The sequence below is a fragment of the Festucalex cinctus genome, chromosome 6, assembly GCF_051991245.1.
Source record: "Festucalex cinctus isolate MCC-2025b chromosome 6, RoL_Fcin_1.0, whole genome shotgun sequence".
NCBI lineage: Eukaryota > Metazoa > Chordata > Actinopteri > Syngnathiformes > Syngnathidae > Festucalex > Festucalex cinctus.
In genome coordinates, this window is record NC_135416.1 from 10,681,897 (window position 1) to 10,695,694 (window position 13,798).

The following is a 13,798-nucleotide window of genomic DNA, read 5'->3' on the forward strand; positions in this document are numbered from 1 at the left end:
ACCTAGCTAAATTCAAATGGCAATTAGAAATGCAAAATTGAAACGGATACAAATATATATATTTTTTCCTTATGAAAGAAGAGTAATCTTTATTTTGGTAAGTTCCATGTTTTTATAGCAATAGACCACAATATTCTGTGGGCCTTGCAAAATCAGTCAGAATCCAATAAAAAGTGAAGGGGGTTGGTTTGCACTTGTTTGAAAGTGTGCCCCTATGTTAAGCCAGCGTGTGAGGTTAAATGTCCTCGTCATCGCAGGTATCGAGTAGAACATCTGCTTGTGAATTTGTGACCTCGCTGACCTGCTGAGCTGTAAAATTAATACTTTACAAGTCCTGAGACAATAAGCATGGAGAGGGAGAGGAGTGAAAGTACCATAGTTTTGTTTTCACACCATCTGTTTGGAATTACAGTACTGTGAAAAATGCTTGGCGATCATTTTTGGAGGACCTAGCCTGGCCTATAGGGACTCCTCCACAAATCCTTGTTAAAAGGAAAGCTTGGAGCTTCGCAATGCTAGGTGGCAGGGTTGGTCATTGGACTGAATTTCCCTGTTCAACCATGCAGAAAATGAACTATTAAGTAGTTAATTGTTTTTATTACTGGTATGTTTTGAGTTTATCACAAGCGATGCATTCCAGACTCATTTGGGATAGGGCAAAATCTGTTGAGACTTATAAATAACCTTTTTAAAATTGTTTTCCCTCCCACATGCTTGATATGCATTCATATTACTAAAACACACTTAAACCTATTGGAAAAAAAAAAAGACAAATAAAACGGAATGGCTGTTCTCACTTGCCCGTCATGAAATGTGAGCCTATTGTAATACATCACTGAGGAAATGGAGACTCACTCACACGGTTCATCTCCAAATAAGATGCAAAACACGGTTGCTCACAGCTGAAGTTGACTGTGAAACTGACACACAAAAAAAGAATGAAACATTGTATAGTTAAACACTTACATGTTCAAACGAACAATATAATTTGGTCTGTCGAAAGTCCGCTATCTTAATGCTAACATAGGGAGGCTACCAACATTAGCGTAAAAGTTAAGGTCATCATAAACAAAATGCATCACATACAAAAAGAGCCTGCAGCAATCTCTCTGCTCTGTGAGAATGACAACTATTACTGGAGTTGAGTTTGGGAGCTTCTCTGTCGCGTCTTCTATTAGACGACACCTTATAGCTTGTTGCACAATGTGGTACTACACTGAAGACGTGCAAATCTAATTTTGGACTTGCTGGTATAGTCGTTTTAGTAGCGAATGCATGGTGTGGCGAAAGAGTGACTTTTGTTCTTTGTATCTTTTTCATTCAATATATATATTTTTTTCTGGTTTTCACAATTAAAAAAAAATTATATATATATTTTAGAGACCAGAAACTACTTGAGACTTGTTCAACAGCGCCCATGCTGGTTGCTACTGAGTAGGGCACTCAGTCTTGCCTTAAATTCTTTAAATTAAAATGTGATTAATCAACTAAGTATCAAGTTTGGTTTACAAACACAAACTGATCGATTAATATGCTTACTCAGTTTAAAATAGTGAAAGACTCTGTCTCCACTTTGTCACCATATTTGCATTTTTATTTTTTTTAATTTAATTTCTTTTGCAAAACAGCAGTGATAAAGAATATTGTGATATGTAAATTTTAACAGCCTATTAGCACTATATCTGCTACTAATAGGAAAATAAAAATTGGGGCTGCATTTGAAGACGTATTGCATTTGCGACCATTTTTGCATGGTGTTGCAACATAACTAATCTTCAGTATGTTTTTTTATTGGTTTGTTCATTTACACAATTTAGAAAGTGACAGATTATAAGAGATTCATCAAGGCATAGTTGAGGTTTCCAATCGATTGGAGGGAAAGAGAAATGTAAAATAGTTATGTCAATTCAGGATAAGATTAAATGGAGCTTCAGTGACTTTTTTTATTTTTTTATTTTTTTTTTTAAAGCAGTATAAGATGATATATTTCTCAAATATGTGTCCAAGTCATTCCAAAATTGGGGGCCTCCAAATTTAATATTGTTCTGATAGAAAGATGTTCAACAAAAAGGGCAAGTGAAAAGGCCATGCATAGTAAGATACAGATGAAAATCAAATGACAAGGGGAATAAATTTTGAAAAATAACAGGGAGATCTTGATTATTATAGATGCATAAGTACAAGCAGGAATACAGTATGAGTAATTTCGCTTATCAATGGGAAGTATGGAATATTTTCTAAAGAGGTAAAGAAGGATGACGAGTGCCGGACAGAGAAATTGCTCTAGGCCGCATTTTTATTTTTTATTGTTACCTTAAATACTTTTTTCCTTCATCTGATAGATGCTGTTTTACCAGATTTGTTTTTGTTTCTTGTTTGTGGAGAGAGAGGAGAGGGATCTCGTTCCCACTGGTGCCATCAGTCCCAGTTAACTCACCTACATGGAGGAGAATGATGGTAGAGTGAGGAAAAGGGAGAGAGAGAGAGAGGTTTGACGGACTACGATTCAAAGCAGAGGGGAGGGGTAAGTTTGCAGGTGTGACAGAGTCAGGGAGGTGGGGTTGTTTTAGGGGTGGGTAGCTTGTCTCTTGGTGAGAGAGGAGGCAGAAAAAAGATGAGCAAGCAAGGGCACAGCAGCAAAACAGAAGGCTGCATGTAGAGAGAAAAGAGGGCGCGAGTGGGAGAGGGAAAGACGAGAGAGAGAGAGAGAGAGAAACGAGCGAGCGAGAGAAAGTGACAGGGACAGAGGCTGGAGGAAGAGGAGGAGGCAGTGAAGGAGGAGGAGGGGGGGGGTGGTAGCTGTCAGGGCAGACCCAGCGAGCGGGGGCAGAGAGAGGGAGATTTTGAATCTGTGAGACAGACAAGAAGAGACTGAGCTGGTGAGGTGACACAGGCTCGGTAGAGGGAGAAGCCAGCGTGACAAGAGGGGAGGAGGAGAGACGACGGTGCGGTGTTGCTCACAATACGATGATGGGACTCTACTATCCTTCCGTGTTGTCGGTGAGTGTTTATGCCTGTGCTCGTGTGCGGATGCTTGACGGCTCTCTTCGCAAAGGTTCCGCGTGCGAGTACCCCGCCGTCTGCGGGGCTGTCATCAAGCGTGAAGTGCTGATTAATGACTAACGGATGAGAACTCCACTTGACCCTTTCACTCCAGCGCCCCGCGCGTTTTATATTGGATGCAAGCATCCAAAGTTGCCATTTTAAAAACGCTCAAGCGACGACGGATGGTTAACGCCGTTGTTGTGGCATCTGTTCTGCCGCCCAGAGCGAGAAGCGCACGCAATGTGAACATCGGAGCAGCTCCTGCCAGAAATTATTCTGCCATGTATTATGTATGCTCAGAGGAATCTATGCGATCGGTACAGCGCAGTCGGCTGGATGCTGCGGATCTCCTCGCTGATAAACTCCGCACATGGCTGCTGGGTTCTCAAAGCAATAAGCGGGGAGTAAAAGTGGTCTTTAGTGCCCCTGCAGCTGTCTGTGTACATCACCCTTGTCTATGAGCAAAAGGGACAGGTGTTGATTCCTGTAAATATGCGGCGTGCACTTCACCTAAAAAAAAAAAAAAAAGTTGCACGTGTTCATATTTAATTTGCGATGAATTAGACCTGGGCATGAGTGTGTGTGTGTTTCCTAATTCAGTTTCTCATCGCGTGTGTGCTCCTCTTTCAGCTCTACCTTGCTCTCTTTACTGTTTGACCTCTTTTCTCCCTCCTCCTGCTCTCCCCGGGGCCCTGGCAGCTGTTATCTCAATGTTTTCCTTTAAGAGCCCCTGGATGAGGGGGATGGGGTGCAATAGAGGAGAGAATAAGAGAGGCAGAATAGAAATTGATTATTTGGGAAAAGGTGACGGGACTCCCCCGGCAAGGGAAGCCTGCCGGATGATGAGGCTGACATTATGCAGGGATGACTTGCTCAGTTGGCCAGAAGCTTGTTTGCTCCTTTTGAGAGGGCTTGATATTTTTATTTTGGGTCTAATGCTGACTTTGCAGTTTTGTTTGTAATTTTTACCGGTGCAATCCAACAGAATGCGTTTTTGTGCCTGACAAAGTTTGCACTGCCGAAATATTTTCTCAAGCCCCACCTATGCCCTAAAGCAAGGGAGAGACTCCTACCTGCTGCAAACATACGCGCACGTCGACACACTTCCTCCACCTTCAAATCTTCTCATCGATTCTTTGCAGGGTTAACAATAATGGTCTTTAAATGATCCCAATGAGCCGTGTTGCCGTGGCAACTGGGATGAGTCATTCATTTTGCACAGATTGTTAGATGGTTCGAGGCGTGAGGGAGACCGTCGATCTCACCGCTACGTTAGATAAACACCTTTGCTCTTTTCCTCAGTTTTTTTTTTTTTGAAAGGAGAGGGAATTGGCTGTGGTTGCCACGGTGCAGCATAAACGCTTATGCCTCCTTTGCAGCAATTTGCTCTCTTAATTGCTCGCAGTGAGGCATCTGCGCGCCTTTGAAACGGATCGGGGTTGCCCTCGCTGACTTTGCCTGTCGCACGTTTATGGACTCATTTGAAGTAACGCAGGGCAACCTGCTACCATTATATTGAAATAAGACTATGTATGTATTGAAAGCAAAAATGTCAGTTTGTTTGCTCACCTGCACATGCTATCAATAAGGATTAAATGAAGACAAATAATGTCGCTGGCCTTTTTGTTGTGTTGTGTTTACCATTCATACGTTGCTGCAGTGGAGCCCGGCGGACCATTTGATACAGCTGAAGTCAGTGATGGGGTGTGTACAGGCCTGCACGCGTTTACAGTCGAAGAAAAGGGGAGTCTCCAGACTTCAACCCTTAAAAGGAAAGAAATCGTGGGCGGAGAGGGAGGGGTTTGTTTGACGAGCAGACACGTTGCCCTATAAGGAGACGGAGAAGCCCGTGGGAGGGCGGGCCAGGATGTGGCTGAAATCCTGTTGCTATGAGGCAAATGAGCTTGATTGACTCGAATGGGGGCGGCACGTATGCGAGGGTCCCGTCTGGATTTTATGAAGCGTAAAGAAGCGATTCGGCGAGTGGGAGGAAAGGGAGAACGGCGGCATGGGGGGGGTTGAGGAGGAGGAGGAGGAAGAGTGATGTAGGATGGGGGTGACGTGGGATAGAATAATTAAATAAGAGGGTGTCTCCTGGCTCATCGGTATGCTGCAGACAAGTTGTAAATGGTTTTCCAGCTGTTTGCGGCCTCAGTAGAACACTCTGGAGCCAAAGGTTAACCCTTTCTAGGGCACACATGCTTGGAAATTCCACATATTAACTCAAGATAATAAATGGCCTGCGATTGGCTGGCAACCAGTCCAGGGTGTACCCCGCCTACTGCCTGAAGCCAGCTTGGATAGGCTCCAGCACCCCCCGCGACCCTTGTGAGGAATAAGCGGTCAAGAAAATGGATGGATGGATGGATAATAAATGGTGTGTGTTCAATATTTTTTGGAAATGTTTTTGTAAATCACAGTTCTTTTCCCTTGATGTACTATATTGCAACTAATGCTTGCACCAAGCGGTACAGTTTAGTCCCCCAGAATAAGGAAAACCCTGATACGGCTTTCATTTCAAATGAGAGGTGGATAGGTGGGATGACAACCGATAGGTCAGCTATAATAAATAGTATAACTAAAAACCATACCTCCCATAAAAGCAAAATGATGTGTAATTGTACAATTAAACAATTAAAATAAATGCAGCATAGTCCTGTACACTAGATACAAATAAACACATCTGAATCTTCCTTTGCTTGTATATAAACAACCTTTTGGTTTCTGTGAGAGAAGCCAGACAATTCTCTGTTGACCAATCATTGAACAGCAATGTTTACTTACCGCAAGCATGCGAAAATGCACAGGAAGACCAACAATGGGCAACTGAGAAAGTTGGATGGGTCAGCTCAGATGTCTTGTGCCCTTTACAATGGAACACAATAGAAAGCCTATTGAATTGATCTGAACCGAATAGTGCTGATTGGTGGAATGAGGCCAAACGTCATTTTCTAGTTCGGAATGAGTAACTTGTGTTGTTAACTTAGTGTTGGAAAGTGATTCTTCTGCAGCTCGTTTAGGCAGAGGTCGGTCATCTTAATTCAGTATTTGTGAGCCCATTATTTTCACTGATCTGAAGTATCACTGGTTTTTCTGACCAATCACAGAACAGCATTGTGTTTGGGGGCGAGGTATGCAGCTGTGACGAAACTAGGAAGCGGCAACACCGTGGGAAACAAACAAACAAACAAACCTAACATGGACGAATAGACGCTGCAATTAATTCTGTTCTCTCAGAATTACTCACCGTTTCCTTGTTGAATGTTGAACACCGAGGCGATTCATGCATTTTTAGCTGGTAAAGAAATTGGTGCTTTTTTTTTTTTTCTCCCCTACGACGAGAAAGAAGACATTTTCATCCGTAGCTGTGATTGGTCAAAACAAACTTGCACACGGTGATGCATCGTCCAATCAGCTCGAAGTATTGTACAGAATGTCACGCCTATCCTGAGCAAATCACCGTGGAGAAGTCCATTGAGTGAATCACAATGATCAATCTGGCTATTGCCTGGTTAATCAAATAGATCACCAATATTTGAAGCCGATATTCACTTTCACTAAATGGAAAAATATTGGCCTGACAAAACAAAACTACAAACTATATGTTATGTTTGTTGAACAACTTAACTTACAATATACTTAAAGACATATTTGTTTTTCAACGCCATCAGCATGTCTTAAAAAGATAAAAAAAACTTAAAAAAGAAAATAGCTCCCTTTTGTTTTCTACGGTCAACAAAGTTTTCCAACATTTCCAAGTATCTGAATTGTTAAATGTTCGCTTATCTTAGTTTAATTCCAAACAAAAACAGATGGTGAAGAATTCCCAAGGTCAGCAGCATTTCTTAAATATCTCTAAAGTTAACTTTAAAATTGATCTATTATGTGCCGTCAGATTTTCAAAAAAGATGACAAAATTCCCTTTTTAAAAAGGTTTAAAAGTATTACTTTGGCGAAGTGCTTGCGTGCTTGCTATTTGAATATTTTAAAAATTGATTAATCTATTGATTATTCAATCGACTAATCAGATTCATATTGATTTTGCATTTAAGTGTATTACAGAAAACCTTTTTCCCCTAATTACTGTTTATTAACCAGTGATTGGTGTTTATTTCGTTTCATATTTGTATATAGTGATTTTAAAAAAAGAGGAAATTGATGTTATACTATGTTATACTAGGCTTGGTCATTGCTTTCCAAAGTAAAAACAGATGCTTGCAAATGTCTTATTTTGATTAAACACAGAAGATAATCACTCTTCTTTCATCAAAGACGATAGAAATCAGTGAACAATTTTGTTAACATGGTGAAATCAGAGGATTTGGACAATTTTAATTTAAAAAATAGCTTCAACTGATTATTCGATGATTAAAATAGTTGTCGACTAATTTGATAATCGATTACTTGTCTTCCAATTAATTTTGACAGCTCTACTTCAGAGACTATGCCTACAGCCTAAATATGTGCCAGCAAGCTAAATCAAACCTTCCATGAAGTTCATTTAGGATGCACGCTAATGGCCTATTCACGTGAGACCCTCAAATGCTACTCTTCATATGGAATGACCCGGCACTGCCCTTTATCTTTGCCGTGTGATCCTCTCGCCCGCGCTCGTCGTCCCGTAGCGCAGCATTGACTCGTGTGCACGAGCGTATTTTATAACATGCCTCCTCAGACGCACTTGCTGCTGCTAACTGACCCGAAAGTAAGCCAGCAACAGCTACCGCTCGGAGTCGCTTGCTTTGCCAGATCAGGGCATACACTTACACAACAACCCTTAATGCCCGAACGCCAGGGGAGTGTACGCACACGCTGATATGCACCCAAGATGGACACAAACAAAGCATGCACAAATCTTGAGTGCTGACACAGATGCCCACTCTAAAGCATGAATGCCCTCTCTCTCATCCTGACATCTATATAGTATGTCTTTATTCAGTGGATATGAATCACAAAGGCCATTCACAGCCAGAAAATGGCCTGTAACTCGATGGGTCGAGAGCATTTTTTCAAGAGCTATACGCGGGCGCACACTATTTTTATGGCTGGTGGGTTGTTGACTTTGTGCTTCTGCTGAGATGCAGCTAAAATGCTTGTCATCTGAAAAGGCCGATCGCCGAACAAAAAACACAAGGCCTTCTTTGGCTTGTCTTCCCGCTTCTATTTTGGTTCTGCTCAAAGAACATCCAGAGCCTGGACTCGTCCATTCTCCTCCTCCCAGCCCAAACGCTGTTGCTTTATGTTTGCGCAACCGCTTTTTAAAGGGCCTTATCGTGCCATCAGATAATACATAGTGATGTGGCCAAGACATGAAAGCATGAAGTCCTGCAAATTACTGCCCGTCTGAGTTGCATCACAGGTTGTCCGAGTTTGAGTCATTGTTAGTCAAGTGAGTTGTGAGTCACCAGCACAGTCTCTGAGGGTGGTTTTACCAACAAATTGGACAGTGCCTGCCAGTGTTTTGTACAATGTTCCCTGAACCAGTAGGTGTGGATGTGAATTGTTTGTGTCCAGAGTTTGCCAAGATTGAAACATTTCCAATCCCCTTTTTAATAGCATTTAATCAAATTCATTTCTAACGCAATGTTTATCCTTTGTGGAGAGTAAATGTTTGACCCAAATCTGGATCATTTGTGTGTTATGCTGTACCACAGCACGATCCATCACAAGACAGTCTGTTCTGGGAAGCTGGGTGGCGGCCCATTTTCGGATTTCAAAGCATCCACCCAACCCACAAGATAAGAAAATTGCGCCATCTCTCAATATTTTTAATTCACATTTTAGCACTTTTACAGGGGTAAAAATGATATGACACGGAAACAGTAAATCTGTCTAAGGTGTATTCTGACCAGGGTTCTTATAGTTTTGGAATTTTCATTTTAGTTGGTTTTTATTTTTTGAGTTTTGCTTTTTAAATGTAGTTTGTTTTAATTAGTTTTCAGGGTGGTTCTGTTATTCATATATTATTATTATTTTTTGTTTTAGTTATTTCAAAAATGCTTAGTTTTCGTTTTAAAAAATGTGTATTACAGTACTTTTATGCAAGATGTAATAAATACCATGGTAAAGTGAAAAAAGTAACACGCTTTTTACCTAGCATTGCGTTTCGGCTGAATTACCGTAAATGAAAATGCCGGCCAGGGGAGCCGTTAGAGCCAAAAGTCAGATGCAAACTGGTCAGTTAGCTTGATGACGTCACTTCCGTGCGAGAAACTTTCAAATGTCATTATTCCAGTTAATATCGAAATAAATATACTGAAATCTATACAGAAGTTAGTGGACATTAACGAACACCCAAGTTGACCCTAAACAAATATTTGATATACTCGTACTTGCATTTCATTGATGCCATAAGCATGTTTCATCATACGACCCAAGCCAGGTGATCAACTTTCACTTTCTACTACGACAGAAGCAGCTCTAGTTTCTCTGTTTGTATTTATCACCTAGTTGAGTTCTCACCGGGTGACGCGTTCGCTATCGTTTTCATCCGTCACCCGTTTGCTGACTGGAGTTGTTGCAAGATTCTGAGGTCATCCAGGTCATCATATTTGCATGCCATGTTTTCGTTTCTCTGAGCTTACCTCCATATTACTGCCAGTACTATGTCTTGAATATTTGATTTGCATCGAGGGCTTTAGTGTGTAAAAAGTGAGTAAATCCTTTAGTATTATCCTGGCAAAATGTGCTCCGTGATGAGATGAAATTGCAAGATGTCTGCAAAGCTGCAGGGTGGAAATTAGTGCACTCAGCTGATCTCTGAACATGTGAATGAAGTTGGACACGCTGGTCCGTAATGTGGCGACTGTACTCATCTGGTGCTGCGATACAGCTGGGGATCATTTTTGGCATTTCTGGGAAGGCACATGTGCAGCAGAGTTTGTAACGAACCCAGTGGTAGTTTTTATTATTATAATAGATCACGATATAGACTGATGAATAACACACAAAATCATAACAGATTGCACCGCATGAAATGTTTTGTAAACATTTCAAGTCGCCTGCTAGTGTAAGTGACTTTTTTTTGCTGCTGTTTAGTGCGAAACGAGGCTCATGTTCCACATTGTAAATGATGCCGCAGTGGTTTCACGCAGCGTCGCCATGACGACCACCCACACCGAGGTAATATAAGTGCAGTGGAAAACGGATGTCCCAGTGCCAAAAGCGAGACAAGAAGATAGGATATGTAATAGAAACATGATGAGTGAAAGTCGTCCCCCCGTGACGGCCGTATGTCCGAGGCCCGTTGGCTTGACACTGAAATAAAGGCCTGTGACACAGGTGTGTCACCAAGAAAGGTCAAAAGCTGCGAGACAGATGGCGTACACACAAACACGCGTACATACACGCCCTCCCACACACTTTTAACACTCCCAAAGGGACAGAGATCTATTGTGCTACTCAGATGGGCATCACTGCAGCCTGTCACACACAACACACAAGTCAGTGTAGCCCACCAGATGTCAGGTAAGCATGGCGCATTTTTGGAGGTGATGTTTGCGGTGAAAGGCATGTGAATATCAATTAACTAAATAATTGTCGTATGACCTAACCCCTGTGCCGCGCTCATTAGGACTACTTTTTATTGTAGTATAATTTCATTATAGCGGTGAATGGGAAGGATAATTAGATGTAGGAGGTACAAGGAGATGAAGGAGAGGTTGTGGCGAGTGAGTGTTTCATTAGTGAACAGCAAATACAGTGCAAACTCAAAAGTTGACTGCTCCGTATCGCAATGGGAATTTTTGTGAAAGTCACTCAAACATCAAAGTTCCACCTGCTGTTGTGCTGACCAAACCCGTCTGGATTGAAAAATAAAATTATTCATTTTTTTTTTCTTTCTTTCTTCTGGTGAACAAAAGGAACAGAGAGAGTAGCCTTCTGGCTCTCTTCACCTTGAAGTGTTGTCTTCTTGTATTCCCCATCTCCAGACTGCTTAAGGAAGTGTTTCTTTAATTTTGCTCGATAGCTGGATGAGAATTGCTCAACTTGGCTTTGCAAATCATGCAGTTAGTACACTGACTCCCATCACTCTACTCACCAGATACAATAAAAACAGCAGACGCCTCAGAATTGAATCCCGTGGAACACCATTTTAACACTTTCTTTGTGATAAAGAAATCATACGATGTACCATTACAACAGCCACAAGTCGACTATTGATCGCTCCAAATTCTCTGCATGATTACCTGCAACCAATGACAGCCAAGCGGGGCGTATCATCACGAAACGTTTGAGTCAGTTGTGTGTCTTGACCTTCACCAAACTGAGACTGACTCACCGAACCCCTGAGGAGTGATCGAACCCACGTTAATTAAAGCAATAAGACTAAAGGGTCATTGTGTGTTAAGTGTTTTTGTCGATTTGACTTTGTACAATTGTGTATAAATTAAAATGTTTAAAGGGGAAGTCAACCTTAAATATTTCTTGACAATAATATGTTATACGTGACCTCACTAGTCTAAACATGACATTCTGATTAATGTTGCATTTGTGGAATATGCGTTATGAAGCAAAATCCAGCTGGTTTTTTCCTTCTAATGGGGCGGCCATTTTTGCCAATTTGCCGTCAACTGAAGATGACTTCACAGTTGCTCAGTGCTCAGGCCACAACCAATCACAGCTCACCTGTTTCATGAAGCTGAGCTGTGATTGGTCGACAGCAAGTGGCTGATATTCGGATATTAATAAAAACTGCTGGATTTTGCTGCTTAACTCATATTCCACAAACGCAATATCAACAAGAATAAAGTATTTAGACTAGTGGGGCTACATAGAACATACTGTTGTCAAGAATGTTTTGGGGGTTAACTTCCCCTTAAAAAAACGTTACTTGTCATAATAATCCTTGGTGTACTGTTGTAGATTTTAATATTATAGTAGTTAACTTCTTACTTCAGAATTTTAATGTTCCTTATAGGCGAACCTGTACATTAAATAACGGTTTGATAATGGTGACAGTTTGACCATGGAACTTGAAATTCCAGTATTTCTGTTATTCCCCATTAGGAAATATTTCTAAAGCCAAACTGACTGATGAGCTTGGTAAACATTCCTATCAGGTGCCTTTGACGTTCTTATCAGAATAATACAGTCATCTTGTAAATGTAGCAGAATATTGAAACTCTGAGGTCTAACATTTGCACTCATACAGAACGATTGCAATAATCTTTCCTTCATTTTATACCAATGTTCTCCCCTCTAATTGTTGACCACATACTGTAGGCTACTATGGACCCAAAAGTCACACTTTCTCTTTACCACTGCACACACTGCACACACAGACCATACTTCTTCCATCAGTCATCACCTTCTGTACCCCTCCCCCAATCTCTGTCCATCGCCTGTGACCATTTAGGGTAGCCATCCCACAGCCGCCAGCTCAGAGTGTGTTCATTATAGCCTGCCTTTTTTCTTTTTTTTTTCCCTTTCTCCTACCCGCACTGTAACTTCCACAAGTATATTCCGGACCACTAACGGGCACTTGGGCAGGCTTCCATGCTAACAGTTGGCGGCTTTGCGTGAGATGTGTGGGTGTTTGCGTGTCAAAGGTGGTTTGTATGTAGAGACGTTGGCGAGTGTGTGTGCTGGCATGGCACACGCGATTGTACAACACTGAGCATGGGGCCACGTGACCCTCAATAATAGATGTGTGCAGTGAATATTTGATTGGTGCGAGGTGGAGACATGTTTCCACACACACATATGGGGGGGATGCAAATATTTGAATCACGCCAACTGAGGGGGAAAGTGGCTTCCATGCGGTGAGGTGAAGGGCCAGGTAGAAGATGGAGCCGAATGTTGCCAACTGAGCTTCTCACCCTTCCCTCCAACAGGGTTCCCAGGATAGTGCTTCTGGTCAGGAGGGGCTCGTACCCCCGCCATTCGCAGCCTTCCCTCCTCCTCCTCCGCCTCCTCCCCAGAACGGCCTTGCCCTGGATTACGGTGGCAGCCTGTATGCGGCAGGCGCGGTGCAGGGCCCCGTGGAAGCCGGCGGAGCAGTGAACACGGTCGTCAATGTTGTCAACAGCCTGAGTGGCCAAGTGAGTGTCAGCCTCCCTCTTCTTCACCGCATCCCATGACATGTTAAAACGCTGCAGGGATTTTCTGTCTCATCAAATTAGTGGGGGGGACATGCTTGATTTGATTTGATTTACGTTGTTGCTATTAGCCCTATAGAGGGTAATAAACCATATTTGTAGCTAACAATAACCTAAATTGGTGGCTCATAAGGCAAGTATAAGGCAAGAAATCTACATTCAGTTGATATATGTTTTTGCTTTAGAGCAGGTTTTTTTTTTCTTAATTGTATTTTTTTTTTTTTATTCAACACTTAAAAAAAAAAATCAGGGCAGTTATGTGTCAAATTTGTGCCAGTCTGGCTCGGCCCCTTACTGGTGCCCGTAAGAGGGAACACAAAACCTCTATCCTGGCCTCTCTTTTAGAATTTAGAGTCCACTTTAAGATTCTTTTATTTGTTTTCAAATCTCTAAATGGTCTTGCCCCACCTTATCTCGCTGAGCTCTTGCGCCCCTACGCGCCTGCCTGGTGCCTCAGGTCAGCAGACTAGACTCAATTGGAGGTACCGAGGGCAAAGCAGAGGCTTAGAGGAGAATTGAGCCTTTGCTGTTGCCGGTCCCTCCCTTTGGAACGACCTTCCACAAAATATTAGGCAATCCCCCTCTTTATCCTCTTTTTAAAACACATCTGTATTCTTTGGCTTTTGGCACACCATGAGACAACATTGTTTTTG

General features: G+C 42.0%; 1 protein-coding gene across 6 annotated transcripts in view; it reads left to right on the forward strand.

Annotated features, from left to right (window-relative positions):
* Positions 1–13,798, forward strand: part of rbfox2 (RNA binding fox-1 homolog 2) — a 42,227-nt gene that overhangs the window by 11,892 nt on the left and 16,537 nt on the right. For 5 of the 6 annotated variants that reach the window (XR_013283859.1, XR_013283860.1, XM_077523767.1 and 2 more), the window contains exon 3: positions 12,882–13,088. Coding sequence is in view for 4 of the 6 variants with exons in the window: in XM_077523767.1 (XP_077379893.1) it covers positions 12,882–13,088 (207 nt within the window). In the remaining 2 variants the exon portion in view is untranslated. Of the gene's footprint in view, positions 1–2,636; positions 3,001–12,881; positions 13,089–13,798 lie in introns of those variants that run through there. The other variant, XM_077523768.1, reaches the window with a different exon arrangement.